Source organism: Denticeps clupeoides, chromosome 15 (genome assembly GCF_900700375.1).
Source record: "Denticeps clupeoides chromosome 15, fDenClu1.1, whole genome shotgun sequence".
Classification (NCBI taxonomy): Eukaryota; Metazoa; Chordata; class Actinopteri; order Clupeiformes; family Denticipitidae; genus Denticeps; species Denticeps clupeoides.
In genome coordinates, this window is record NC_041721.1 from 1,653,280 (window position 1) to 1,679,205 (window position 25,926).

General features: G+C 50.3%; 1 protein-coding gene across 3 annotated transcripts in view; it reads left to right on the top strand.

Moving 5' to 3' along the window:
- Positions 1 to 25,635, top strand: part of tbc1d22a (TBC1 domain family, member 22a) — a 74,763-nt gene extending 49,128 nt beyond the window's left edge. For 2 of the 3 annotated variants that reach the window (XM_028954757.1, XM_028954756.1), the window contains exons 11-13: positions 4,201 to 4,328; positions 14,536 to 14,631; positions 24,694 to 25,634. In XM_028954757.1, the coding sequence (XP_028810590.1) occupies positions 4,201 to 4,328; positions 14,536 to 14,631; positions 24,694 to 24,822 (353 nt within the window). In that variant the 3' untranslated portion in view covers positions 24,823 to 25,634. Of the gene's footprint in view, positions 1 to 4,200; positions 4,329 to 14,535; positions 14,632 to 24,693 lie in introns of all 3 variants that reach the window. The other variant, XM_028954755.1, reaches the window with a different exon arrangement.
- The last annotated feature ends 291 nt before the right edge of the window (positions 25,636 to 25,926 follow it).

A 25,926-nucleotide genomic window follows, 5' to 3' on the forward strand; every position in this document is an offset into this window, starting at 1 on the left:
CGTCCTGGTAGGCGCCAGGCTCCTCGTACGTCCTGGTAGGCGCCAGGCTCCTCGTACGTCCTCGTCACCAGGCTCCTCGTACGTCCTGGTAGGCGCCAGGCTCCTCGTACGTCCTGGTAGGCGCCAGGCTCCTCGTGCTCCTCGTACGTCCCCGTACGCACCAGGCTCCTCGTACGTCCTGGTAGGCGCCAGGCTCCTCGTACGTCCTGGTAGGCGCCAGGCTCCTCGTGCTCCTCGTACGTCCCCGTACGCACCAGGCTCCTCGTGCGTCCCGGTAGGCGCCAGGCTCCACTAAATTAGTGTCCGTGTGGACGGCAAAGTGGCTTTTTTTGTGTGAGAACGCTGACGTATTAGAACCTGACCTATAACCCCAACCGAGTCACATATACAACAATGGCAGAGAACATGTTCAACTACAAAAAAAATCCTCTCCTCATTTCTAATGAAAAGATAAGGCTGGAGAACAACGACGTGTTTAACTCACCACGGAGGAGAACTAGATGCCAAATAAGGAGAGTGGGGAGTTACAGCACCACCTACAGGTGTGGAGTGGGGTTAAAACTGCGTTCTCCATGTGGACAACTACCTTTCAGGTAATGCTCCTGTGTGGATGGTGTTTTTCAGAAACCAGAAACCTGTAAAGAGACAAGTGTTGACGGGGTTTTATGGTGGGACCTCAGTACTCAAAACCCATGTAAACTTTCAAATACAGGCAGGCTTATGAAGTCCTGAGCAGCGTGGTGATTTGAACAAACTACACCATGATCCTCAGAGGGGGTCTACTTCTCACGGCTGAACACACAACACAGACACAAATACAGAAATGAAAAACATGACCTAGTAGCAGCAGCTGAAGCTCCCAAGGCAGGAGGGACGCGGGTCAGGCCAAGTTCTATCCCGCAGCAGCCGCCGTTTTTGCCCGTCCTTCGACCCGGATTACGCCGTTTACACAACGACTCTTTAATCTGGCCTCAGACCAGCCGAATCCCTCGCATGTACACAGCCCCATTTCCATAAATAAACGCGGCACCTGCATGTTGACGTTACCATGACTGCGACACAAGCGAGGCGAACAGGCCGCCGAAGCTCCGGGATACGACACGATGCTCGCCAAAACGGCACTAATTACACCTAAACCCCTCCCCCACTGCCGCCGGCAGAGTCTGACTAGCGCTCGCTACGATAATTGGTCAGTACGGAGGCCTCCGCGCTGAGAGTTCGGAGGTCGGCCGGGGGTGCCAACCTGCTCAACGAAAGCGGTGGCGTCTCATTAAGGCTCCGTGGCCAGAGGAACAAATAAGCCACCAGGTCAAAGTCTGCCCCACGGGCTAATGATGAGCCGAGGCGAGGCGAGCCAGAAGCCATTCCCGCGAAGATTCCGCTCAGGCCGGTACATTAGCCGCCACAAAGGAGTGGCGGCATCGGGGGCGGACGACTGGGCTTTTTTTTTTTTTTTACGGCTCTCACAGCCGAAGGTGACTGCCTGCACCTCCCGTCCGCTTTTATCTGCGGCCCACCTCAGCGCATTAATTTTAATTGTGAGCACACTTTCATTTTCACGGCTGGTTCAGTTTTAAAGGCGGTGAAATATGGCCGCAGCCGCGGGAGAACAATGAATCTGAGCTGATCAGAACAGATCGCAGCCCCATCGATCACGGCCGCGCCCGCCGAGGCCCTGTCAGTGCCGTCTGCCCGCTTAAATCACATGCGCCGGCCGCAAAAGAGCGGCGGCCAGATTCCTCTCATTTTTCAGGGGGCGGTACTTCGTCGGTGGAGAGATTAGAAGCCGCCTGGATACAGAGTCATTCACCATCCCATAGCCAATCATGGACACGCGAGGCTTATCCCTCAATTATGCCCTAAAACACCAAGTCAGCACCCTGGCGCCGACGGGGACGCACGAGGAGCCTGCCGCCTACGGGGTTGCCCTGCCGATTTCATATTATATTACATGCATTTACCACTTTAGGCAACGCATAGATTTTGAAAATGTACCGCGGTTACCTCTTGAAAACAAAGCGCTGATTTAATTGGAGTCGTGGTGTACGTTAATCCTATGGAACTGTGAAAACGACATTTGATATTTACCCATAATTCACTGTTCTCAAATCACGTGGTAGCGTTTGGTCCTGTCTCGGTTCAGTACGAATTCTTACGGATTGATTTGAATGGAGACCTCTGCTTTTCGTAGGTCTTAGTGCAGTCGTTTTGAGGGCAGTGACTGTTGGAATAAAGTTGAGTTTGATTGAAGTGCACCAAAACCTGTAGGTGTGAAAGCTTTTAATTTTCCCCCGTAAATGTCACATCTGACACCTTGTCGGCCCCCTCGCACAAAACTGTGAAATTTGAGACTCTGACCTGCCTCAACCCTGCAGAGCTAAGCCCTCGCCCGCCAGGCTCCGGATTCATCGATTCGGAGCTCGTCTGTGTTTACTGAGTCTCGCTGCGGAGTTTACTCGAGGATAACAATTATTTGCAAGCGGCAGACAGAGGCGCCATCTCATCGCCCTTTCTGTGCAGAACGACGTCTTCAGACAAGCGGCGCTCGGGGCCCACCTCTGATCCACTCCGCTGTCGAGCCGAGCTCCAAGTGAAAAGGGCCTGAATTGCGTTTAATAGTGTTTTTTTATGTCAGTTTGATGCCTTTAAAAAAAATTTTAATTGCCCCTGATAGCTTAAACTGATAATAAAAAAAAAAAGTGGCGTTTCTGCACCGCTGTGTCCTAATCTTGCACGATCCATCAGGATTTTTGAGTAAAGTGCCGATAACCAGCGTGTTGGTGTTGGTGGTGGGCGTGGTCACGAGCCGTCTGAGGAGATGGATGCTGCGCTACACCCGGGCTGCACCACCTTGATTTAAATTGTTCAGATTGAGGAAGTAGCGGGAGTGACTCCAGCCAGGCTCCTCCCCTTTTTAAAAACTTGTTCATTAAAAACATCATGTTGTTGTCAGAAATAGAGGTCTTGGGGGGGCAGTTAGTTCCTGTTCTACAACAACCTGGTTTTACCTGTTTACCGCTATAAACCCCATTGACCACTCCGTGATTGAGACATTAGACGCTAAAATTAGCCATTTAGTGGATTTTAAGAGGAAGCGCATATTCAGTCCCATCTGTGACCTCTCAACGCGTCGGGATGTATGCGGTGGCCTGGATACTGCGGCCACCGGGAAGTGGGGGGGGCGGCAGCCGCAGATGCAATTACAGAATGGATGGAGGAGGAGGAGGGGGCAGGAGCCTGAGAGAACTGTGCAGCTCAGCAGAAATGCGGGAGCACCTCACTTGTCTTCCTGTGACTCCTGACCCCATGGCCCGTTCCGTTCTTCTTCTTCTTCTTCTTCTTCTTCTTCTTCTGGACCCACCAGAATCTGTCCCTGTGAAACACGCCCATGGCTCATTCGCACTCACATTACTAACACATATTCAAATGAACATTTTTTTTTTTTTAACATATGCACAAAGACACACACACACACACACACACACACACAGGCCCCCAGTGGGTGTACTTGCCTGAAGGCTGTGTACTCGGCGAACAGTAATAAGCGTGTGTGATTATGCAGCTCGTCCCTGTGTGCTCCTTCCTGTGCCTTGTCTGCGCTCTGTGTGTGAGTGTGTGTGTGTGTGAATATAGTGTTTTCCGTTTTCTTAATTGTGTGCAGCAGTTGTGCACACACGTTCCGACGTCCCGGCTCGGGTTTGTGTCTGTCGGATTGATTTATGCGGCGTTAATGAGAATAAGTTGTTTATGTGCCGCCGCTGTGTGTGGGAGTAACACTCTGCAGACAGGTGTGAGAACCACACACACGTTCCGTGTTTGCATTCACCTTCTGTAGGTGTGTGTGTGTGCGAACAGTCACTTGTATTTAAATGATCCGCATTTAAATGATTGTGTGTGTGTGTGACATCATTCTTTGTGTGACAGATAGAGTGTGTGCCTGTAGTTTGGTTGTGTAGCGAGCGAGAGGGCCTTCGTTTTGTCTGTTGTGCGTTCGATCATTGTGTGACAGCGCTGATTAAGACCCTCCCTCTAAATAATTCTGTTTCCCCCCCAAACATCCCCTGGCAGCTTTGAAATTACTTCTGTTTTTATGACAGCGCGCCGAGCGTGAGGTTATTCACCAATGACGGGGCGGCGCCGCCGTTGTCATCGCGCGTGGCTCCGTCTGATGGATTGCCGTGTCCCCTCTCCCCCCAACAGAGACGGTCCACCGCCACATGCAGCAGTTCGAAGTGGAGTATCTGCAGTTCGCCTTCCGCTGGATGAACAACCTGCTGATGAGGGAGCTGCCCCTGCGCTGCACCATCCGGCTGTGGGACACTTACCAGGTACTGGCCCTCACCCACCGACCCCAAAACTAACTCTCAATACAGCCTGCCACCCCCTTGCTGCTGTTATAATACATGAACTTCATATTTACTCTTTATTATTAATAAACATTATTATGTTTATTTTTTTTAAACATCAAAGGATTCATGTTTTTATTTTTTTTTCTGGTGTGTAATTATTTCTGAAAGTTTTAAAAGGAAGAGGGCCCTGTAGCCATGATTGACAGTTTTCACACCAACATGCAGGTTATCAGGGGCTTTAATTCCAGTCAACGTGACCACGCCCACTACCGACACCAACATGCAGGTTATCAGGCGCTTTCATTCCAGTCAACGTGACCACGCCCATTATCAACATGCAGGTTATCAGGCGCTTTAATTCCATTGAACGTGACCACGCCCACTACCAACACCAACATGCAGGTTATCAGGCGCTTTAATTCCAGTCAACGTGACCACGCCCACTACCGACACCAACATGCAGGTTATCAGGCGCTTTAATTCCAGTCAACGTGACCACGCCCACTACCAACACCAACATGCAGGTTATCAGGCGCTTTAATTCCAGTCAACGTGACCACGCCCACTACCAACACCAACATGCAGGTTATCAGGCACTTTAATTCCAGTCAACGTGACCACGCCCACTACCAACACCAACATGCAGGTTATCAGGCGCTTTATTTCCACTGAATGTGACCACGCCCACTACCAACACCAACATGCAGGTTATCAGGCGCTGTAATTCCAGCGAACGTGACCACGCCCACTACCGACACCGACATGCAGGTTATCAGGCGCTTTAATTCCAGTCAACGTGACCACACCCACTACCGACACCAACATGCAGGTTATCAGGCGCTTTAATTCCAGCGAACGTGACCACGCCCACTTCCAACACCAACATGCAGGTTATCAGGCGCTTTATTTCCACTGAATGTGACCACGCCCACTACCAACACCAACATGCAGGTTATCAGGCGCTTTAATTCCTGTCAACGTGACCACGCCCACTACCAACACCAACATGCAGGTTATCAGGCGCATTAATTCCAGTCAACGTGACCACGCCCACTACCAACACCAACATGCAGGTTATCAGGCGCATTAATTCCAGTCAACGTGATCACACCCACTACCAACACCAACATGCAGGTTATCAGGCGCTTTATTTCCACTGAATGTGACCACGCCCTCTACCAACACCCACATGCAGGTCATCAGGCGCTTTAATTCCTGTCAACGTGACCACGCCCACTACCAACACCATTATGCAGGTTATCAGGTGCATTAATTCCAGTCAACGTGACCACGCCCACTACCAACACCAACATGCAGGTTATCAGGTGCTGTAATTCCAGCGAACGTGACCACGCCCACTACCGACACCGACATGCAGGTTATCAGGCGCTTTAATCCCAGCGAACGTGACCACGCCCACTTCCAACACCAACATGCAGGTTATCAGGCGCTTTATTTCCACTGAATGTGACCACGCCCACTACCAACACCAACATGCAGGTTATCAGGCGCTTTATTTCCACTGAATGTGACCACGCCCACTACCAACACCAACATGCAGGTTATCATGTGCTTTAATTCAAGCGTCCTGGTGGGGGAATGTGACAGAATACTCAATGTGACAATGGTGACAACGCCCACATGTTTCTGGGAATATAAGTTCAATTATATTGAGCTTCCACCTCCAGTCTGGTAGTGAGTAGAATGTGGATCATTTTAAGATGAGCACTGAAATGCGGGTTTTGACGAAAGTGTGGTATAACACACCATCCGACCGTAACATCCAGATTTAGAATGCGCAGCAAAGTGTTTCCAGGTGGACGCTGTGTGTGGGAAGATGAGTAATGTTTCCATGACGACAAAGTTGACATTTACGGCATTTTAACCGAAAGAAGCTGTAGATATATATATTTTTTCCTTCCCTCTCCTTCTTGTGAGTGTGAAGTGGACCTTCAGAAACCCTGGTCCTCTTGCACTCCTCCTCTCAGTTGCCCTCTGGTCAGAGTTGGCCTGGAGAAGAGTCCGCTGTTCCGAACTTTGCCCGATGTCGGGGTTATCATTGTCGAGCTCCGGGTTCTCGGCCACAGCCTGCTGCAGGGCTGCGGAAGGTTGTGAACCAGACGGCAGGAACAGGAAGTGGAGACACTCTGGCACCAGTGTATACGCGCGATCCGGCGGAGGATGAAGAGGATGGGAGAACATCCATCGGAATGGCGCCGCCGCTGCCGATTGGCTTTGAGTCAAGCAGCAGTTGGCGGTGAAAGTCGGCCGTCTGAAGGCTAATGAAGCGCCTTGTCAGCGCCCCGGGTGTCGGGGACTCTCGCGTTGAGGTGGTGGGAATGGCGTAGACCCGACCCCTCGCCCGACACTTACAGCCCCGCCATCGATTGTGACGCTTGTTGACACGCGAACTTTGCCGTGCGGCGGGGGAACGGCAGCGCTGCCCCTTGTTAGGCGACGTTTAAGTCAATATTGCAGGATATGACTTAATGTGGTGCTATTGATTCCCGACTCTCCGCGGGAAAACGGGGAAACAAATCGGGGGGGGGAGATGATGGATTACGCACATTAAAGAGATTTAGGGGCGAGGCGGCCCTCCTCCTCTGATGACTCACTTTAATTACTGCACGTCCGGATTTTCTTAAGGGCTGTAATTGTGTATGCCCTTGAGTGTCGTCCGGATTAAATACACTTTCATCGATTTAACAGGGAAGCAGGCCGGTGGTCTGAAGTCGCCAGTTGGGTGCGGGGAGGGTGTAGACTGCACAGGTCTCAGTATTCGTTTTACGACAATCGACAATTAATGTGGTAGCGATGCGTCCCGATGCATCCCGTCAACACGACTGGACATTATGTGGATGAACGCTGCATGCAAAGGTTTTTTTGGCATCAATTTCTGCTGAAATACCGACGATTGTTAAACAGCGATGAACGTGGTAGTGGCCTAGTGGAGTAACACACTCGCCTATGAACCAGAAGACCCAGGTTCAAACCCCACTTACTACCATCGTGTCCCTGAGCAGGACACTTAACCCTGAGTGTCTCCAGGGGGGGACTGTCCCCTGTAACTACTGATTGTATGTCGCTCTGGATAAGGGCGTCTGGTAAATGCCGTAAATGTAAAAAATGTAAACGTTAAACAGCATCAAACGAAAACTAATGAATCCACTAGTGAAACAGGTTCAAACCCCACTTACTACCATCGTGTCCCTGAGCAAGACACTTAACCCTGAGTGTCTCTGGGGGGGGACTGTCCCTGTAACTACTGCTTGTATGTCGCTCTGGATAAGGACGTCTGGTAAATGCTGTAAATGTAAATGCCAATCAAACGCAACTATGAAGCGCAGCAAAAGCATCTGGTGTTCAGAAGGCATTCGTTTCGAACGTCTTGTGTTGAACGAGGCCGAACTCCTACATAGAACGGGCAGCCACATTCATTACCGGCACTACGTTTAAACTAGCATTTTTATACCAGAAAACTAATAAGCAACGTCACTATGATATAATTAATTATGATGTGCACTGCATCGAAACAGAATTGTCCTCGTCTGCATTGTGATGCATCAGTTATGAGATTAATTTCAACACCCCTAGCACCAACGTGCACCAGTGCATCAGCCGATTGAAGGACGGTCACTTGAGTGCGATAGCGGCGGACTGTATGAAGAATTTAAGTCCCTGAGCGTTGACCTTTGCACTAACAACTGCGTTCTGGCTGCTCTTCTCACCGCCAACAAGTCTTCGGGGACCCTCGGGTCATGCGTCCTCCCATCTGGCTTTCCCGCCCAACACTGCCAGCAGATTTGTCCTTCCTTTATTATTCATGTCCAGCCAAATAAAGTGTTGAGAGCCTCGCAGCTCCGACGGTCTGCGGCGTGAGGTGGGCGGAGTCTCGTTCAGATGTCCTTGATCCGAAACGATGGGATAAAAATCCCACAGGAGCTCCCGCCGAACCCGGAGCGAAGTGGACTCGCCTGGCTTCACCTCGGGGGTTTTGGGGTGCCACGTGAGTTACTTGACGCGGCCCAGAAATAGAAGGAAATCCGCCCGCCATTAATATTTCATGCATAACCAAACAGACCGATAGATGACTGCTCCGTGGCCCTCGCTGACAAAATGCCACCTTGGAGGTGCAGTTAGCAGCTTCTTCTGGGTGAATATCTTCTAAAAGCTCCAAGAACAACAATCTGTGGCTCCTAAACGCGTGGCTGTCAAAGCCCGTCACACGGGAACCTGTCCAATTTCAGCAAATTCTCTCCTGAAAAGGGCGTTTGTGTTTTATGACCAGGTCCTTCCTGGACGCCCCTGTGATTGTGAGAGTCACCGGTTCTTCTAATGCATGTTGATTTGAAGACGGCAGCTAGGACAGGTGAAACCGGACTTGGTCCCACCCGGTGGTGACCCATCCTCATTTGCATATTGAGATTAAAAAAAAAAAAAAAGTGTTTTACGATAAATGTTGTTAATTAGAGAATGTAACATGACTGACCCGGTAAGTAATTAAGTAGCCATGAGATGCCTACAGACGTTTTATCTCCTCACTCTGCTCATCACGCACAGATGTCCACTGGCCACATCCTGCAATTACTTAACAGTAGCTGCTTAAAAAAAAAAAAAAAAAAAAAAGTCTCATCACTGTCCAATCGTCCAGAGGTCGTCTTTTTCAGAATATTTAATTACGGCTTTAAACGGACCGATTAAACTGCCTCCTCGTTCCGAGGCCGCGGTCTCCGCTGCCAACTCTCCGCCACCTTCAGACATCATCCCCGTCCTGGAACATTACGCCGGGGCCGCGTCCGTCGCGTACAACCACACGTTACGAAAACCTCCCACCTGGAGCAGGCTATTAAAAAGAAAGATTATGGGAAAAGGGGTTGACTTTGTCCGGAGCGACTCGGGTGGCTGGAGCCGCTGTGCTATAACGCCGACGGCCAGATGGAGCGAGGACTCCGCCCCGTTAATGTCTCCATTACAGCAGCAGTATTTCATGGAGGAGTTTAACCTCTGTGCTGCAACACTCCCCTGTTGGTACTTCCCCTGTACTGCGTCTTCGCTACGGCCATCTGCTCCGTGTGTGTGTGTGTGTGTGTGTGTGTGTGGTCGTCCGCAGCTAATGAAAAAGCGGACAAACACAGCTGAGTTTAAATGCTCCCATCGGTCTCACGCTGTCTGCGTTGACCCCGCCCCACCGCGCCCTCGGAGTCTGGCTGCGACCTGAGCATGTTTTAGATGGTGCCTTAAATGCTGAAAGGCGAGGAGTGTCATGCAGAAGGGATTTATCTTCACCTTAAATTAAAGTGTTAATAGTGGCCGTGGCGACGTATTGGGATGGTAGAGAACGGAGGGACGTGTTACATATTGACAGGAGGGGGGTTAAATTGTCCAGAATTAGGAAGCAGTCTCCTCCCCCTTTTTAACTTTATCAAAACATAATTTCAAATTTCCCACTTTTGGGACAATAAATGACTATCTTATTATTTTAAAGTTGTTCTTCTGGGTGTGGGAAATAACTGTAGACCGAGAAAAAGGGCTGGATAGCAGTCGGTTCCAGTAAATCCTGATGGTTTTAGTGAAAATCTGATCACGTTTTTCGGGAGACTGGCCCTTTAAGAAGGCGTCTGGGTTAAATACGTCCGTTTCGTCTGTTTTCTACACTGTGTCAGCGTCAATGAGATGTAGAAAACAGGATTTTCAGCCAATAAAGGAGCGGCTCCTGCGTAACGCGCCAGCTCAGTCCTCAGCTCAGTCAGGTCTTTGGGGGGAGGATCCTGCCACCCGTCATCGGGATCTCGACCCCGAATCGGCCCGGCTGCATTAGCGGGCCGTTTCCTGAGCCGCCACTAGCGGGGATGTGCTCCATCAGGGACGTTTCCCATGAATGATTGAACTTCCCCCTGCCGCGGGACGTCCTGAGCTCCACGCGCACGGCGGCGGTTTATTCTGAACAGCGTCAGTAACCTGACAGGAGTACTGAAGGGTTTATGTGCCAACTCTGGGTTTTTGGGTGGCATTTTTGGGGTATTTATGGGTGTTAGGAAGAGGGACGCCCCTTGAGAAGTTTTGTCTTGTTTATATGCATTTTAAAAGTCCAGTTTTATGATCGTTTAAGGCTGATGATCAGGCTGCGGTGGCAAGTTCATCTCGTGTTTCTCCTCCCTGCACGTCGTTGCATTTCTCCACCCCGAGCCGCTCTAATGGGGCAGGCGATGCTGTGCTGATAAGGCACTCATCCCTCCCTGAGGACTGAATGAGCCGCGCTCCGCCCATTTGTGGAGGATTCCATCGTCTGTCTCCACACTGACTGGTGTGTGTGTGTGTGTGTGTGTGTTGTGTCGAGTGTGTAAAGATGTTAATGGAAGGGCACGTTTAAAGTGCTCCGGTGAAAGCGAGTCTCGTTCACATTTTATTCTCCGCCCATCCTCGCGCTGAAGCGGAGGGCACTGCAGCGCGGAGCGTCCCCGGGGGGACCGGGACCCGCGACCCGGGCCCTTGCCTGTCCCCAGGGCCCTACTAATGACTGGCCTCTGTTTTCTGACGCAGAAAGCCGGTACCCAGCAGGCAGGTCTGAGGTCAGACCCATGCCCTGAAGCATCAATATTTCATCACCCTGCCTCTGCCTTAAAAACTGCTTTTCCTCGCCAAGCCGAGGCTCTTAAAGAGGCAAGACCTCGGCAGGGAGGAGCCGAGACGTTCTGTCACTCCTGGGATGCCGGGATGTCCGAAGACCAGACATGACAAACGAAATCATCAGATACGTTTAAATTAAGAGACAGAATATCTCTGTAACGTGAAACACTGCAGCACAGCACGCGGTGACGCGGTGAAACGTGTCCTCTGTATTTAACCGTCACCCTTGGTGAGCAGTGTGTGTGGGGACGACCTTCCCTAGTCGCTAGGCCACCGCTGGCCAGATTCCTTCTGAAAAGCACAGTCCAGAGGTTCCTCTGACCCTCGAGCCCCGTCCAGGTGCTGAGAGGCTTTCAGTGGAAGTGTGGCTCCAGTTTTACTCCTCCTGTAGGTCACAGCGCCGGTCTCCTGTGATTGGACGAAGGTCGGGTGGAAAACACGTCCTCAACTGACCTCGTTGCACAGCAACCCCCTCCGGCAAAGTTTGGGTGTAAAGTTTTTTTTTTTTTTTTTCTTTCTTTCTTTCTTCTCTTTATGGTCCTGCAGCTCAGGGGAGAAGTACACACACACACACACTGTGTAAGGGGCAGCTTTTCACCTTTAAAGGTGAACACGGCCCTCCGCCGCCCGCAGAGAGACGGGAGGGAGAAGTGGGGAGGCGCTCATCTCCAGCTGCAGGGACTCGAATGCCCTGTACACAAATAACTGTGCAACAAAGGAATACACACACACACACACACACACACACACACACAGAAAAATCTCAGCAGAGCCATCAGAAGATAGATTTAGCCGAAGATACAGACAGGCAGTAACACACTCTCACCGCATCACCAGAGGGATACATACTGCAGAGGACACACACACACACACACACACACACACACACACTCCGTCCCTCTGCCGAGGGCAAAGGCGATCTCTCCCTGACTCATATCTGGCAGGTAGGGGAGTTAATAAAGTAATAAAGCACAGAGGCAGTGTGTCACAGTTTGATACCCAGAGACAGCGGCCCTTCAGACGCTCTGATTAAGGCCGGGAGGTTAGAGCAGCAGCCAATCATCAGAACCGAGCAGGACTCGCCGTCCACCCGTCCATCCGTCCGATCGTCGGCGTCAGATGAACTCCAGGCTCCATGTCATGTCAGCTCTCTTGCCATTTTGGCTGCAGGCACTGTGGATTGTGCGTAGACTAGGCTCGTCACGATATCGAAACTCGATACCGATACTGAAGATGGTACTCCATATGATTTTTGCTATTACAGGGTGAGAAAAAACAAATAGAGGAACATTTTAATTTTTTATAGTCAGAACACCACCAAAAATGCAATGAAAAATATAAACATATTAAATAGAAAAAAGGCCATGAGTATTGCACAATAAATAAAATATCTAAAGGCTCTATTAGCTTGTGCAAATATTCAGTTTTCTTATGCTCCAGTAAAAGTCTATTGGAAGTTTAAGATATTGCAGGAGCACATGGCGTGTAATTGTTTCAAATGCTTTGCAGAATTTGTCCACATTTTTTGGTTGATATCTGAAATACTTCCAGACGTATTAATGTTTTCGCTCGCTGTCATGGTTAAAGTGTCTCCTCTGGTAGTAGCCTAGTGGGTAACACACTCACTTATGAACCAGAAGACCCAGGTTCAAATCCCACTTACTACCATCGTTTCCCTGAACAAGACACTTAACCCTGAGTGTCTCCAGGGGGGGACTGTCTCTGTAACTACTGACTGTAAGTCGCTCTGGATAAGGGCGTCTGGTAAATGCTGTAAATGTAAACATTGGGTCCTCCAGGTAGCCTGCCCTCTGCAATGCCTGTTGAAAATCGATCTAGTCTGCTGGTGATTTACGTAAACAAACGTATTGATTAGTATCTGAGAATTTTATTTTAATTTTTTTTTACTGCATTAGTGTAGAATCTATTCTGACGCTGTTGTGTGTTTGTAAGTAAAAACTAAACACACACTAGAGATACACATCCAAATCACATGCCCCAAAACCATTCTCTCATACACACACACACACATATATATATATATATATCAAATCTGAAAATACAAAGAGAAGAAGATACATTTTTGAGGATGAGGAATGGCTTCACACACTCAACAAAAATGTGTGCGAGTGTGCGCCTTTTGCCTGTCACTGTTATTGTACTCCAGTGAATACACTTCATTCCAAGGACCCTCTCAGGCAGATGCCTGCTGTGTGTGTGTGTGTGTGTGTGTGTGTGTGTGTGTGTGTGTGTGTGTGTGAAAAAGAGAGAGAGCGCGCCAGAGTGAATCTCTTGCTCTTTCTAACGTTCATTGTGTCGCGCACGCGGCCGGTTTGTCCGTGTATCCGGGTGGAAGGGTTTCTGCGCGGTGTCACTCTCCTGCTCTTCAAAGACGGCGGCGGCGCCACACGAAGCCAGGCCACTCGGCCCAAATCCCCGTAAGCAGCGCTGCCCGTCCCGTTATTGTCCCCATTAATTAAGTCCCAATCATTGTGGCGTTCCCGTGAGGGAGCAGCAGCGAGAATAATTAAAACGATCCGGGAGCCTCTGCACAAACACATACCAGTTTTCTGATGAATGTGTGTGTGTGTGTGTGTGTGTGTGTGTGTGTGTGTGTGTGTGTGTGTGTGTGTGTGTGTGTGTGTGATGCTGATTTCATGTCGTAGGTCAGACCGACACCAAAAGTCTTCAATTAAATAATAATACTTATGGCCTAATGTTTCCGTGGTATCCCGTTCTCGGAGCTCGTCGCTTCTCAGTTTGAACGTTTGGTCCCGTCCAGTCAGGGGCAGAATAAGACCTGGACTGTCCTGGTCCTGGACGAATGGTCTGTGGTGACTTCTGCGTAACTGGACTGGACCTGATGTGTGAGGGTGTCTGGTTAAAGGGGTTTTTCAGTAGAGTGTGTGTGTGTGTGTGTGTGTGTGTGTGTGTGTGTGTGTGTGTGTGCTTTACAGCTGTTGCACAGTGGGAATGTTTCCTTTGCCCACGTTTACCCTTGAAGGGGGCGGTCCTGCCTGTTTATTGGCATGAAGAAAGGCGCTCATTGATTTTCATTATGCTCAGTCCGTGTTCGGCATGAGAGATGGCGCCTCGTTTTTTCCCACAATCCCCCTGCCTTGTCCCCTTCAGCGGACTGCGGCACGCTGGCTGACCCGGGAACAGTGTGAAAGGCGCCTATGCAGATAAGGCAGCGGTTGGAGGGCGGAGGGGTTATCTGTGTATTGTGGCGTGGATTGCCACAGGTCCCCTCGGCATGTCCAGGGTCCCGTTATCGTACCCAGATAGCCCTGCATGCCCTTTCATCGGAGTGGACGGGTGGATTTCTGCCCTCTCGCTGCAGATGTACAAATATTCTGTGTGTAAAGTTTTTTTTTTTTTTTTTTAATCCCCATGCATGTAAATATATTCCATTAGTATAAATGTCAAGGTGAAACTATTTCAGCGGCGAGTATAATAATCATTTCCAGCCCAGAGCACAACTCCGCCCTCCTCGCAGTTTATTAACTCGGCGTTAACGGTCGGCGCGCGTTTAATTCTCATCCCCGTTTCTCTGCAGGCGGAGCCAGAGGGCTTCTCCCACTTTCACCTGTACGTCTGCGCCGCCTTCCTGGTCCACTGGCGGAAGGAGGTTCTGGAAGAGAAGGATTTCCAGGTGAGGGGACTGAGTTTCTTTTTTTGTCTTGTTTTTTTTTTTTTGTCCCCTCTCCCCGCTTGTCCCCTGAGCCGTGGAGAATGTCCTCCCTGCGCCTCCTCCTCCGTCATTAACTCTGCAGGTCGGGGGGTCACCGCGGCTGCATTAGTGTGATGACAGCAGCAGCTGCTGTAAGGTGACATTGCTGGAGCACTTTGGTGGCCGTCCCCCTTTCGCCACAAAGACTCCTCCTCCCACTCTCCTCTCCTGTCCTCTCCACTTCCTGTCCCTTTCTCATGTGAGTGAAGCTAAAGACTAGAACTAACCACCCACCAAGACCTTTTAAGGGGTGTTTAATTAGGTTGAGGTTGAGGTTGAAGTTTATTGTCATATATGCAAAGTACAGCGTACAGAGCACGCTTGAAAACCCCTCCCACGTAGACAGAACATAGAACATGGTACATAGAAGACATAAAAGACAAAGTGCAGCAGCAATAAATAAATCACAGAAGGCTAAGTTGCATAAAGTGAGTGTGCATAATATAATGATGTTCTCATAAGCAAAATGTTTTAATTGGGCAGAACCTGTAGGCATGATTGATATCTCTCACACCCTACTTCCGCATTCTGGACTTTTTAAGCCCCTCCTATCAATACGTGACAAGCCCAGGTTTAGCGCAGCATCCATATCCACCCTTTCTACACTGTTTCCCTCCATTCTCTAAACTCCTAATACCTCTTGTACACCAACGTGACCACACCCACTACCAACACCAACATGCAGGTTATCAGGCGCTTTAATTCCAGTGAATGTGACCACGCCCACTACCAACACCTACATGCAGGTTATCAGGCGCTTTAATTCCAGTCAACGTGACCACACCCACTACCAACACCAAATGCAGGTTATCAGGCGCTTTAATTCCAGTGAACGTGACCCCGCCCACTACCAACACCAACATGCAGGTTATCAGGCGCTTTAATTCCAGTGAACGTGACCCCGCCCACTACCAACACCAACATGCAGGTTATCAGGCGCTTTAATTCCAGTCAACGTGACCACGCCCACTACCAACACCAACATGCAGGTTATCAGGCGCTTTAATTCCAGTCAACGTGACCACACCCACTACCAACACCAACATGCAGGTTATCAGGCGCTTTAATTCCAGTGAATGTGACCACGCCCACTACCAACACCTACATGCAGGTTATCAGGCGCTTTAATTCCAGTCAACGTGACCACACCCACTACCAACACCAACATGCAGGTTATCAGGCGCTTTAATTCCAGTGAACGTGACCCCGCCCACTACCAACACCAACATGCAGGTTATCAGGCGCTTTAATTCCAGTGAACGTGACCCCGCCCACTACCTACACCAACATGCAGGTTATCAGGCGCTTTAATTCCAGTCAACGTGACCACGCCCACTACCAACACCAACATGCAGGTTATCAGGCGCTTTAATTCCAGACATTCTGGAATGATACCCACAAGCTTCATCTTACTTATGGCAACAAAGACATCCTCCCTCATGGGTGTGGGGAAAAAAACATTTTTTATATGCATCTTGATGTGGATGTAGATGATTCCATATTGATTTGCAAAATTTACAAATTAATTTAAAAAAATTAATTGATCAGCTTAATCTAGGCAGAATGTGGAAGTGCTGATAGAAAGAAAGAAAGAAAGAAAGAAAGAAAGGAAGTGATTGTCACATGTGATACACAGCAGAACAGCACACGGTGCACACAGTGAAATTTGTCCTCTGTATTTAACCATCACCCTGAGTGAACAGTGGGCAGCCATGACAGGCGCCCGGGGAGCAGTGTGTGGGGACGGTGCTTTGCTCAGGGGCACCTCAGTGGTACCTTGACGGATCGGGATTCGAACCGGCAACCTTCTGATTACGGGGCCGCTTCCTTAACTGCTAGGCCACCACTGCCCCATGATGCTGGCAAGCGTTTTCTCAATTGAACAATTAACATTTTTTCCATTTTTTTCTATTTAAAAAAAAATCATTTTTTTCCATTTTAATTCTTTTGAATCCCATTTTTCCATTATAAACATATTTATTCACCTAAAAACCATGTGATTATGGAGTGGATGTGAAAAAAACTGAGTGTCTCTTCATTGAGTGTCTCTACAGTGTGTATGCAGGCAGTGAAGTGTGTGTGTGTGTGTATGTGTGATTGAATATGCACACAGGCAGCTGTGTGTGTGTGTGTGTGAGATTGAAAATACACGAAGTGTGTGTGGCGATGGGGCAGCAGTGTCACTCCTCCTCTGTTGATTTATTGTGTTTACGGTGCCCACTGATTCTGTATTATCCCTACGCCGCTTTCTGTCTGATGTGCCGCCCGCGCTGTGGGGGGGGGCGACACTCCGCCCACCCCTCACATCTCAGACCAGCTTTGGGCAGATGGCAGGTGGGCGCCATGAAATGATCTCCTGTAATTTCCCCCCTAACAGAGTTATTCCTGGAGGTCCGCACTCTCCAGACCAGCCGAGATTGGGAAGGTTCCCCTCTAATGACCGGAGAGGACGACTGGACCTTTTTTAAGGAATAATTATGCGTCTGGGCGAGAGCGAGACGGACGAGGGGGAAATGAAACGACTCCTCCATCCAAAGGTTACTATTGGTTTTGGTCCGACTCATCTCTGCTCCATCAGCCTATCAAAGAGGCTCTAATCACGTCTTTCTGGTGGGATCTCACTCCGGCGCCGATATTTAAATATTTCAGCCCTTTAGCAGCCTTTCCCTCGTCCACGGCGACGTTCATATTCCCACAAACCGATTATCGGCCCAGATATCTGAAGCCTGTCTCATATGAGGGTGTCAGAAAATGGGATCCGGCGTGGTGAGCACACACCGTTTCCTGCTCGGCCTGCCGCCTCGTCCCACGATGCCTTTTTCCGTCTCAGATCCGCCACACTCCTCCGCTCACCAGTATTAACGACACCGTGGATCGCACTGCAGATGGGCCCCTGCTCTCTGTGTGCAGCTTATCCTTCTTGCTCCAGTTTTGTGTGTGTGTGTGTGTGTGTGTGTGGCGACTCTCGGTAAACCTGGTCACTGTTGGCCTCTGCGGTGGCTGCTGTTTCTGTTGAGCAGCTCTTAATAATTCTGACCCAATTAGGAAACGTGGGGGACATTGGGCACATCTGGCAGGTGTAGAGTTAGTTGATGGGTTGGTTGTCTCGAGGTCCATTGAGGCGGTCGTCATGTGCTTCCCTTTAGCAGTGACCTTTCTTCAGGGACCGTGCGCACGTTCCTGGCATAACATTCATAAAGATGGTAGACTGTATATATGCCAGTATATCAAATTCACATTTTATTTGTCACATAACCCAGTCATACATGGTATGATATGCAGTGAAATGCTTTAGCGACTGCTATAGACCACAGTATTGCAAATATTGCAAGTATACAGTGAACCAATATGCAAATATTGCAAACATTACGTTACATATGGTTACATATACCTGCACCGGGGCGTGGTACTGCGGTTACGTGTACCTGCACCGAGGCGTGGTACTGCGGTTACGTGTACCCGCACCGGACGTTTTACTGCGGTTACGTGTACCCGCACCGGACGTGTTACTGCGGTTACGTGTACCTTCACCGGGGCGTGGTACTGCGGTTACGTGTACCTTCACCGGGGCGTGGTACTGCGGTTACGTGTACCTGCACCGGGGCGTGGTACTGCGGTTACCTGTACCTGCACCGGGGCGTGGTACTGCGGTTACGTGTACCTGCACCGGGCGTGTTACTGCGGTTGTGGTTTTGGTTACGGTTTTAAGCGCAGCTCTACGTTAATGTATATTCCTTCACTGCCTGTGTGGTTTACATGTATTACACTGAAACAGCAGAGCGTTTTCTACACCTGTTTTCTGTATTTCCGTCTGTTTCGGTGCAGTACAGAATCCATGTATTTTTAGTTACTTCTGCTCTGTCACTTTTCCTGAACTTGAGTCCGTGTTTATATCCGCTCCAGTACAGCTGAGTACCGCCGTAGCAGTAGTCCCGGCCACAGCCCTGTGGCGCTAATGCCTGCTTAAGTGAGCATGGCGCTGCAATGGCCGTTCCTTTTCTGTGCTCTCCGGCTTCTGTAGTCCGCGGCGCTGGTTCTGCCCCTGGCAGATTCTCCTCTGTGGAAGGCATAGGCAGGAAGTGGGATAGGCGAGATTTGGGCACCGCCACAACGCAAGACGCCTGGCACCTCACCCCGCAGCGGGCACCACAGGGCACCGACGGCCAAATGTCAAACCCTGCTGGCATTTAGCGAGGGCAATATGCAGCAAATGAGCTCTCATTAGGGGTTTGTTTGTGGTGTAATGGAAATCCCCCCTCCTCAAATTCGCCCAGAATGCTGTGGAGTTCTGCACGCCGCCATGCAACACGGACCACCCCCATTCGCACCGCTCTCCTCTCCCGACCCCACCAGCTGTCGGAGCGGCGGCCGCATGTCCGTCCGCAGGTAGGGGTCAGGGGTCAGTCCCATGTGCGGTGACCCGGCTCCGCCGCAGGAGGTGGGTAAAACGCGCGTGAGCGTGGATGCACAGTTAGCGCTTCAATTTAAACAGACGTGTGCTGAAGGCCACAAAAGCAACGCCTAGACTTCCCCATGCGGCGCCGTGCGTGCTCGTCCGTTTAATTAACGCGCGGGACCTCACTTTACCGCCGAAGTTTACACATCTGCCTCCCGTTTTGTTAATTTTGGGTATTATTAGCCCTGATCACAATTGGATAAAATTTTTTTTTTTCCTTACACACCGGGGACGTGTGAAGTCGTAATAGTTTACAACATTAGCGCCGCATAGCAAAGCCGGTAAACTGGGGCTGCGTGGATTTAATTCGGATGTGGCTCGGCCAGCCTGCGTGCAATTTTCTCTCTGTTCCGCGTTCAGTTCCGCACGTTCTGCTTCGCCGCGCCGCGGTGCAGGACGGTGTGTCGCCACAGTGGTAATGAAATTAGGGCTGATGTCACACGTGGGACTTGAAATATGATTCCTTGGTCTGCACATGGGCGGAACGGTGGCCTTGTTTGCATGTTCTCCCTACATCCGCGTGGGTTTGTCGGGTTCTCCGGTTGCTTCCCATCACCCAGAAGCACGCACACTAGGTGTGGTGACTCTAAATTGGCCCGAGGTATGAGTGAAGGGTTTGAATGCCAGCGCCTGTGATATAATGATGAGCCTGTGTGATAATGAGAGCGCAGATGTGTATATCCTGAACATCACAGACATCTTGGTTTGTAGCGATGTATAAATAAATATAGAATGGTAGCCTCGCCTATGAACCAGAAGACCCAGGTTCGAACCCCACTTACTACCATCACGTCCCTGAGCAGGACACTTAACCCTAAGTTGCTCCAGGGGGGACTGTCCCTGTATAAGGGCGTCTGGTAAATGCTGTAAATGTGATGTACAAAAGACTTGTATCTGTACCATATATGTCTATATTCTGTGTCTCTGGTCTTCAGGCTTGAAAAACACATTTTAACATTAATTTGAACCTTTTTTGTTAGGAGAGAATAGTGTAAATATAGATGTGGGGGGATACACATCTATATCTGCATTCACTGTGCAGCGGAATTAAAAAGCCCCACGTGGGCGATCTGCCCACTTTATGTTCTGTCTTGTTCCAATTCCGGTGGTTGAAGCAGCCAAACTAAATGGATTCACCGCCAGGGTGAAGAACTTGGGAGTCGACAAACTCTCCATTTGTCGTGGAAGGGGCGCGAGGCCTTCTCTCCAGATCCGATCTGATGGCCGCGCCGCGCTCGTCACTAAATGCTGTTGCGCTGGCTAATGGCGTGATGGGGAATTGGGGGAAAAGTTAATTTCGCCTCTTAATTCGGCGCCGGACACAAAGCCATTAGTTTGGTGTAAATAGAGAGGCGCTGGGTGTCACCGGAAGAGCACCGCACTGGCCGACTCCTCAATTAAGTGACTGTCAGATGTGCGGCGCGGCTTAAATGTCAGCTGCTTCGCTGTGATTAAACGTCCGTTTAGAATGCGCCGCGCCCGCCGCGGGAGAATGGGAAATGAGCGCCGGCGGCCTCTTAACGGCTCAAGTCGTCGTTTTCCATGCGTCCCGCGACTCGCCTCTTCAGATGGAGAGGAGGTCGCCGCTCGGCAGCCATCTTGTTAAGGCCCGTAGCCGGGCCTTCCGTCGGCGTTTATAAAAGTCTCGGTCAAACATAATAAATAAAAAGTGGAAAAAAAAAAAACGCTTTAAAAGTTTTTAAAAATGTTATGGATTTTGTAAGGGGCACGTCTCCTTGTTTTAATTACCGTAGGTGAGCCGCGGGTCCGTAACCGCCGATACGGAGCTATCGTGTTGATTCTATTAGCGCCTGTGCGCTGAGGGATGGGACGGTGCGTGATTAATACGACGCCCTTCCCATTCGTCAGAAGAAAAGGGAAAAAAAAAAAAACGTGTAATTTCGTCCGAACTCGGAGTGGAGCCTCGTTTAAAGCGCCGATGCTGATGGATGGTCCTTCGGCGCGGCGGCCGCGGCCGACAGGCCGGCCCTTAATACAGTTTGTTGATGGAGTGCCGCCCGTGTGGCACCAGCTCGCTCCGTGTGAGCGAGTGCGAGACACGAGACTTAATATCCTGGAAGTAATTAGAACCTCCCCCCGGTCGCGGCGCCCGGCGCCGGGCGAACTTACCGGCGCCCGCGATAAACAAAGCCGCTTAGAAGGAGTGCCCGGCGATCGACCGAGGCCCCGCGCCCGCTAACCGCGTGGGTGCTTGAGGCCCCGCAACCGGGGCCTGCTCGTGATGGAGTGCGCCGCCATTCACCGGCGGCTAATCGATAGACACGGCTTGATCGAGGAGACGAAGTCGTCTCAATCAGGCCCCGCCCCAAAGAAAGCAGGAAAATGAAGTTTGTTTTTGCCTCCGGGCCGTCCTTAGACAGCCGTCGCCAAGCCGCCAGTTTATCGGCAGCGGCCGTCTCGTTCTCCGCCTCGGCGGCGGTAAATAATTGAGTCGCCTGTCGGCCGTTATCTGCGCGCGACGCGGTGGCGGAGGACAATCGGGCGGGGTCCCGCCGTTTCAGGTGGGAAAACAGAATTCAATCACTCCGGACAAGATAACGGGCCGAATTAAACCGACAGGAGAGGCCACCGCGAGCGGTGCGCGGCAAAGAGCCGGCTCCTGAAGTCGGGACACGTTCCTCCCACTGATTGGCCGGCTCTTTCGGCGCCGGGGGTCACAATGGGCGCGGCGTGAGCGGGGCGCTATGCTAATGTGGGCCGATTATCACCGCTTTATCACTTCGGCTGCTTTGTGGTAATTATAGCCGCGGCGCTCTTGATGAAGTGCCGCCTCGGTGTATTAAGGCAAATAGAAGCATTAACATATGCGGCAGATCGGCCGGAGATGCCGAGCTGCTGCTGCTTCTTCCAGAATAATGAGCAGGAGGACTGCGGGAGGTTCCGAGCGGAGCGAGGTGCTTTGTTTTTTTTTTCGTAATGCCTCGCGAGCCGCAACGGGGAGTTTCTTCAAATATCGTACAAGCGTGCGCGTGAACTGGTCTAAATTCAACGGTCGAAGGTCCGGGTGCACGGTGACCTCGCACGGTGACCTTACCACCCGGAGTCCTGCACCAGGCAGGAGGGAAAAGAAAGAAAAGTGAAGTGATTGTCATAGTGATACACGGCAGCACAGTGTGACGGTGCACACGGTGAAATGTGTCCTCTGTATTTAACCCCTGGTGAACAGTGGGCGGCCATGACAGGCGCCCGGGGAGCGGTGTGTGGGGACGGCGCTTTGCCCAGTGGCACCTCGGCGGATCGGGGATTCGAACCGGCAACCTTCTGATTACGGGGCCGCTAGGCCGCCACTGAGTGCACAGTTACAGAAGGCCACGCCTGGACGGTAGCGGAATGACTCTTCCCAGCCAGGGATTGGGCTTCCGGGGTTGGGATTCGCCTCACCACCACCTTCACAGGCCCGTTAGATGCCTCCTCCCTCAGAGGACTTCGGTAATCATCTTGATGTATTAATTAGAGTCGGATGTTATGGATATCATGTCTCTGCTGATGAATGATGGTGGCGCTTACACGACTCCGGTCATTAGAAGTGACACTTAAGGTAATAACGTGACGTTTATGCTGCGGCTTCGATTGAGGACATCTGTTGCTCTGACTGATGGGCTAATTGAACACGACGTGACCTTTAACCTCTAAATACTGCTGCAGAATGTGAGGGTGGAGGAACGTGTTGGTGTTGCTCTCCTGTGGTTTCCATTCTGAATTTTCGCCCGGGATGTGGATCCAAACTCCATTATTAGCTGCAGCCTGTAAATATTCATGAGCCGAGGCGTAGATGGAATCCGCGCTGGAGAACCAGCGGGGAACGGACTATCATTTCTGCATGTTCATTTAGCTGCACGTCGATGGGCAGAGGAACAAACGAGATTTTATTCCAGCCCAAACGTGATCTGAAACGTTTCGTGTCATTCCGAACTTCTAGGTACCGAGAAGAGATGGTGAATTTTGAGAAACATGTAGGGCAGTGTCACATATGTACATCATTGTATAAATGTTGTAGAAGCAGGACACTTTATGCAGATCTAGATGCTTTAAGCAAGTTACGTTCTGTGATTTTTGGCTTAGCTGCTGTGTATCGTAACTTTGGTCCTTTAAAATGGTGCTCGGTTCTTCCCTTCAGAACGTTAAGGGCTGTCATATTTGCTGTGTTCACGGTTCCTTCGCTTGTTTAAGAGAATTTTCCAGGCCTTGAAAAGTTCTGGAATACGAAATAAACATTTAAAGTTCTGGAAAAGTCACTGAAATCTGAAACGTGAACGTATAACATGAAGGCCGCGCGAGAAACGCTTTTCTGCGTTTAAAACTGCCGCAGGTCTGCAGCATCTTTGCTGGCTTTACGTAGGGAACCGCGTCGCGTGCTACGGTGTGCATTGCTTCCATATTCCAAGGAGCCGCATCTCCTTTGAATGAATGATTTACAGCTGATCATCTACGCCGGGAACACGATGAGCTGCGTGAACGTGGAGTTTAAGTTAAGCTTTCCAGGGTTGTCACGAGTTTAGCAATTTTCTGGTAAATTAGAATTTTTTTTTTTTTGGTCATTTAGTTTTTTTTGAGTAGTTGAAAAGTCCTGGAAATTAATTAGTAAAAATGAATATGGGTAAAATGTTCGCTGACGTCGCCGCATTGACGTACTGTGCTGTAGACTGTGCTTTTTATTGTCAGTACTGATGGCTGAGTGCTCATCGGCGAATGTGACATTAGTGACACGTCCCTCGTGTGACGTCTTGGTAGAGTCTCCAGGGTGGAGACGTGTGCGACCAGAACAACATGCTTGTTGTCCTCTTTGGTTTATTTCTGTATGGAATTCTTCTATTCCGTTCGGTCTTATCGAATCCGGACGAGAGCGGGCGGTGAGCGTTCGGAATGCTAATGCTCGGCCCCCCCCGCTCACGTCCTCGCCGTGTTAACTACAGAAAGACGCATTTGTCTCCTTCTCATTTCTCCACCTGCGCCGGTGTTGCTTGCTGTGCCGTTGGCAGATTCAGAGCAGCTGACGGCGGATAAAAATAAACTTCTTGTTTTAAGATTTACGGGATTTTTGAGCGCTGGAAAATTCCCAGGTCATGACGTGAGGGTGCGATTGGTCGGCGGTGATTGACGGGCGGTTTGGTGGGTGGTGTCTGATGGAGCTCTGAACAGAGCGCCTCGCCTTCATCACGGCGCCGGGTGCTGAATTAGTCTCTGAGATGGAGCTGCAGCGCCCCACTAAAGCCACTAATGCCCTGATTGACTCTCCATCTTGCGGCGGCGGATGGCGGCGAGGGGTGAATTACGTCCCCTTCGCTGTACTTGGGGGTCACGCCGATGCCGAACAGAGACATGGGCGGGGCAGAAACAACGCACTGGATGATTGAAAGTTTAATGGCTTGTGGTCTGGATGAAATAGGCAGGTGGGGAGGAGGCTCCGCCCCTTCTCTTTATAAGGCGAGAATCGCGGTTGCCCCTGGCAACAGTTTCTCCGTGTGTGTTGCTCACCAATTTCCTTCTGCGGTTCTCATCTCCCACAGGGGCTCATGATCCTGCTGCAGAACCTACCCACAATGCACTGGGGCAACGAGGAAGTCAGCGTCCTCCTGGCCGAAGCGTACCGGTTGAAGTTCGCCTTCGCTGACGCGCCCAACCACTACAAGAGATGAGGGCGGCGACCACGTGGAGCGACAAGTTGCCCCGCCCCGGCTCCATGCCTACAACAACAGAGGAGGACCCGCCGTGTCTTATCCGTTACTCCTAATACTCACACAAACCCTCATTACTCCGTCACTGAGCCATGTTTCTATGGCGACACCGTGACCCCGCCTCTTTACCTTTAAACTCTTCATCTGTCTCCGTCGTCAGGTTTCTAGGCAACTGCGTTCTAAGTTCATGATCTCTCACTAATTAGACGTAAAATGGCGGAGCTGCTCATTAACTACAGTGTGTGTGTGTGTGTGTGTGTGTGTGTGTGTGTGTGTGTGTGTGCGTGCACGCGAGTCCTGACAAAACACTCGTTCCACAACCGGACCACAGACTCCTCCGCGGCAGCCGAGTCACTGTAGAGGCAATAATCCACCGGATCGCACTACCTCAGCTCTGTTCCCCGCGAAACGATCACGGACACGCCCTCAACATACGGGGCGGAGCTACGAATCTGCCTTAATGTGGCTGCCGCACGTCTTTAAACGGGTGGGCGGGGCTCCAGCAGCGGCCTTCGGGTCAACGGAAGGAACCGATCGGCAATTTTTAAAAACAGGGACCTGGTTGAAATTTAGCTACAGTGACAAAACACACACATATATTTATTTGGGTAGATCCTCAAAATGACCTTTAACCTTTCAGTTTTTTTCCATTTGATCTTTCGACCTTAACGTGACTGTAATTGGGCTGTGGACCTGATGAACGTGGTTATGCCAGAACCTGCATCAGATTTCTCTATTTTCTTCTCATTCTATTTCTAAAGAACGCTTATTCTCTGAAATCAGCTTTTAAAAAACAAAAAAAAAAAATCATATTTTTTTTTTTTTTTTTTTTTATGAACTGTTTACATGAGCCTATTAAGTTGTGCCTAATATAGAAGTAGAGGATTCCATCACAGATATTTATTTTTCTTTAAAGGTGATGTGAAATGAGAGAGGAACCTTCTCACTTTGAACCTTTGCGCCATAATTAATCTCCAATTTCAAGACTTTATGGGTGCAGCGTGGTGTCTTAACCTGGTTTTATTCCGCTCTCCTGCTCTTCATCTCCAGGGTCGCGTGGAGCCG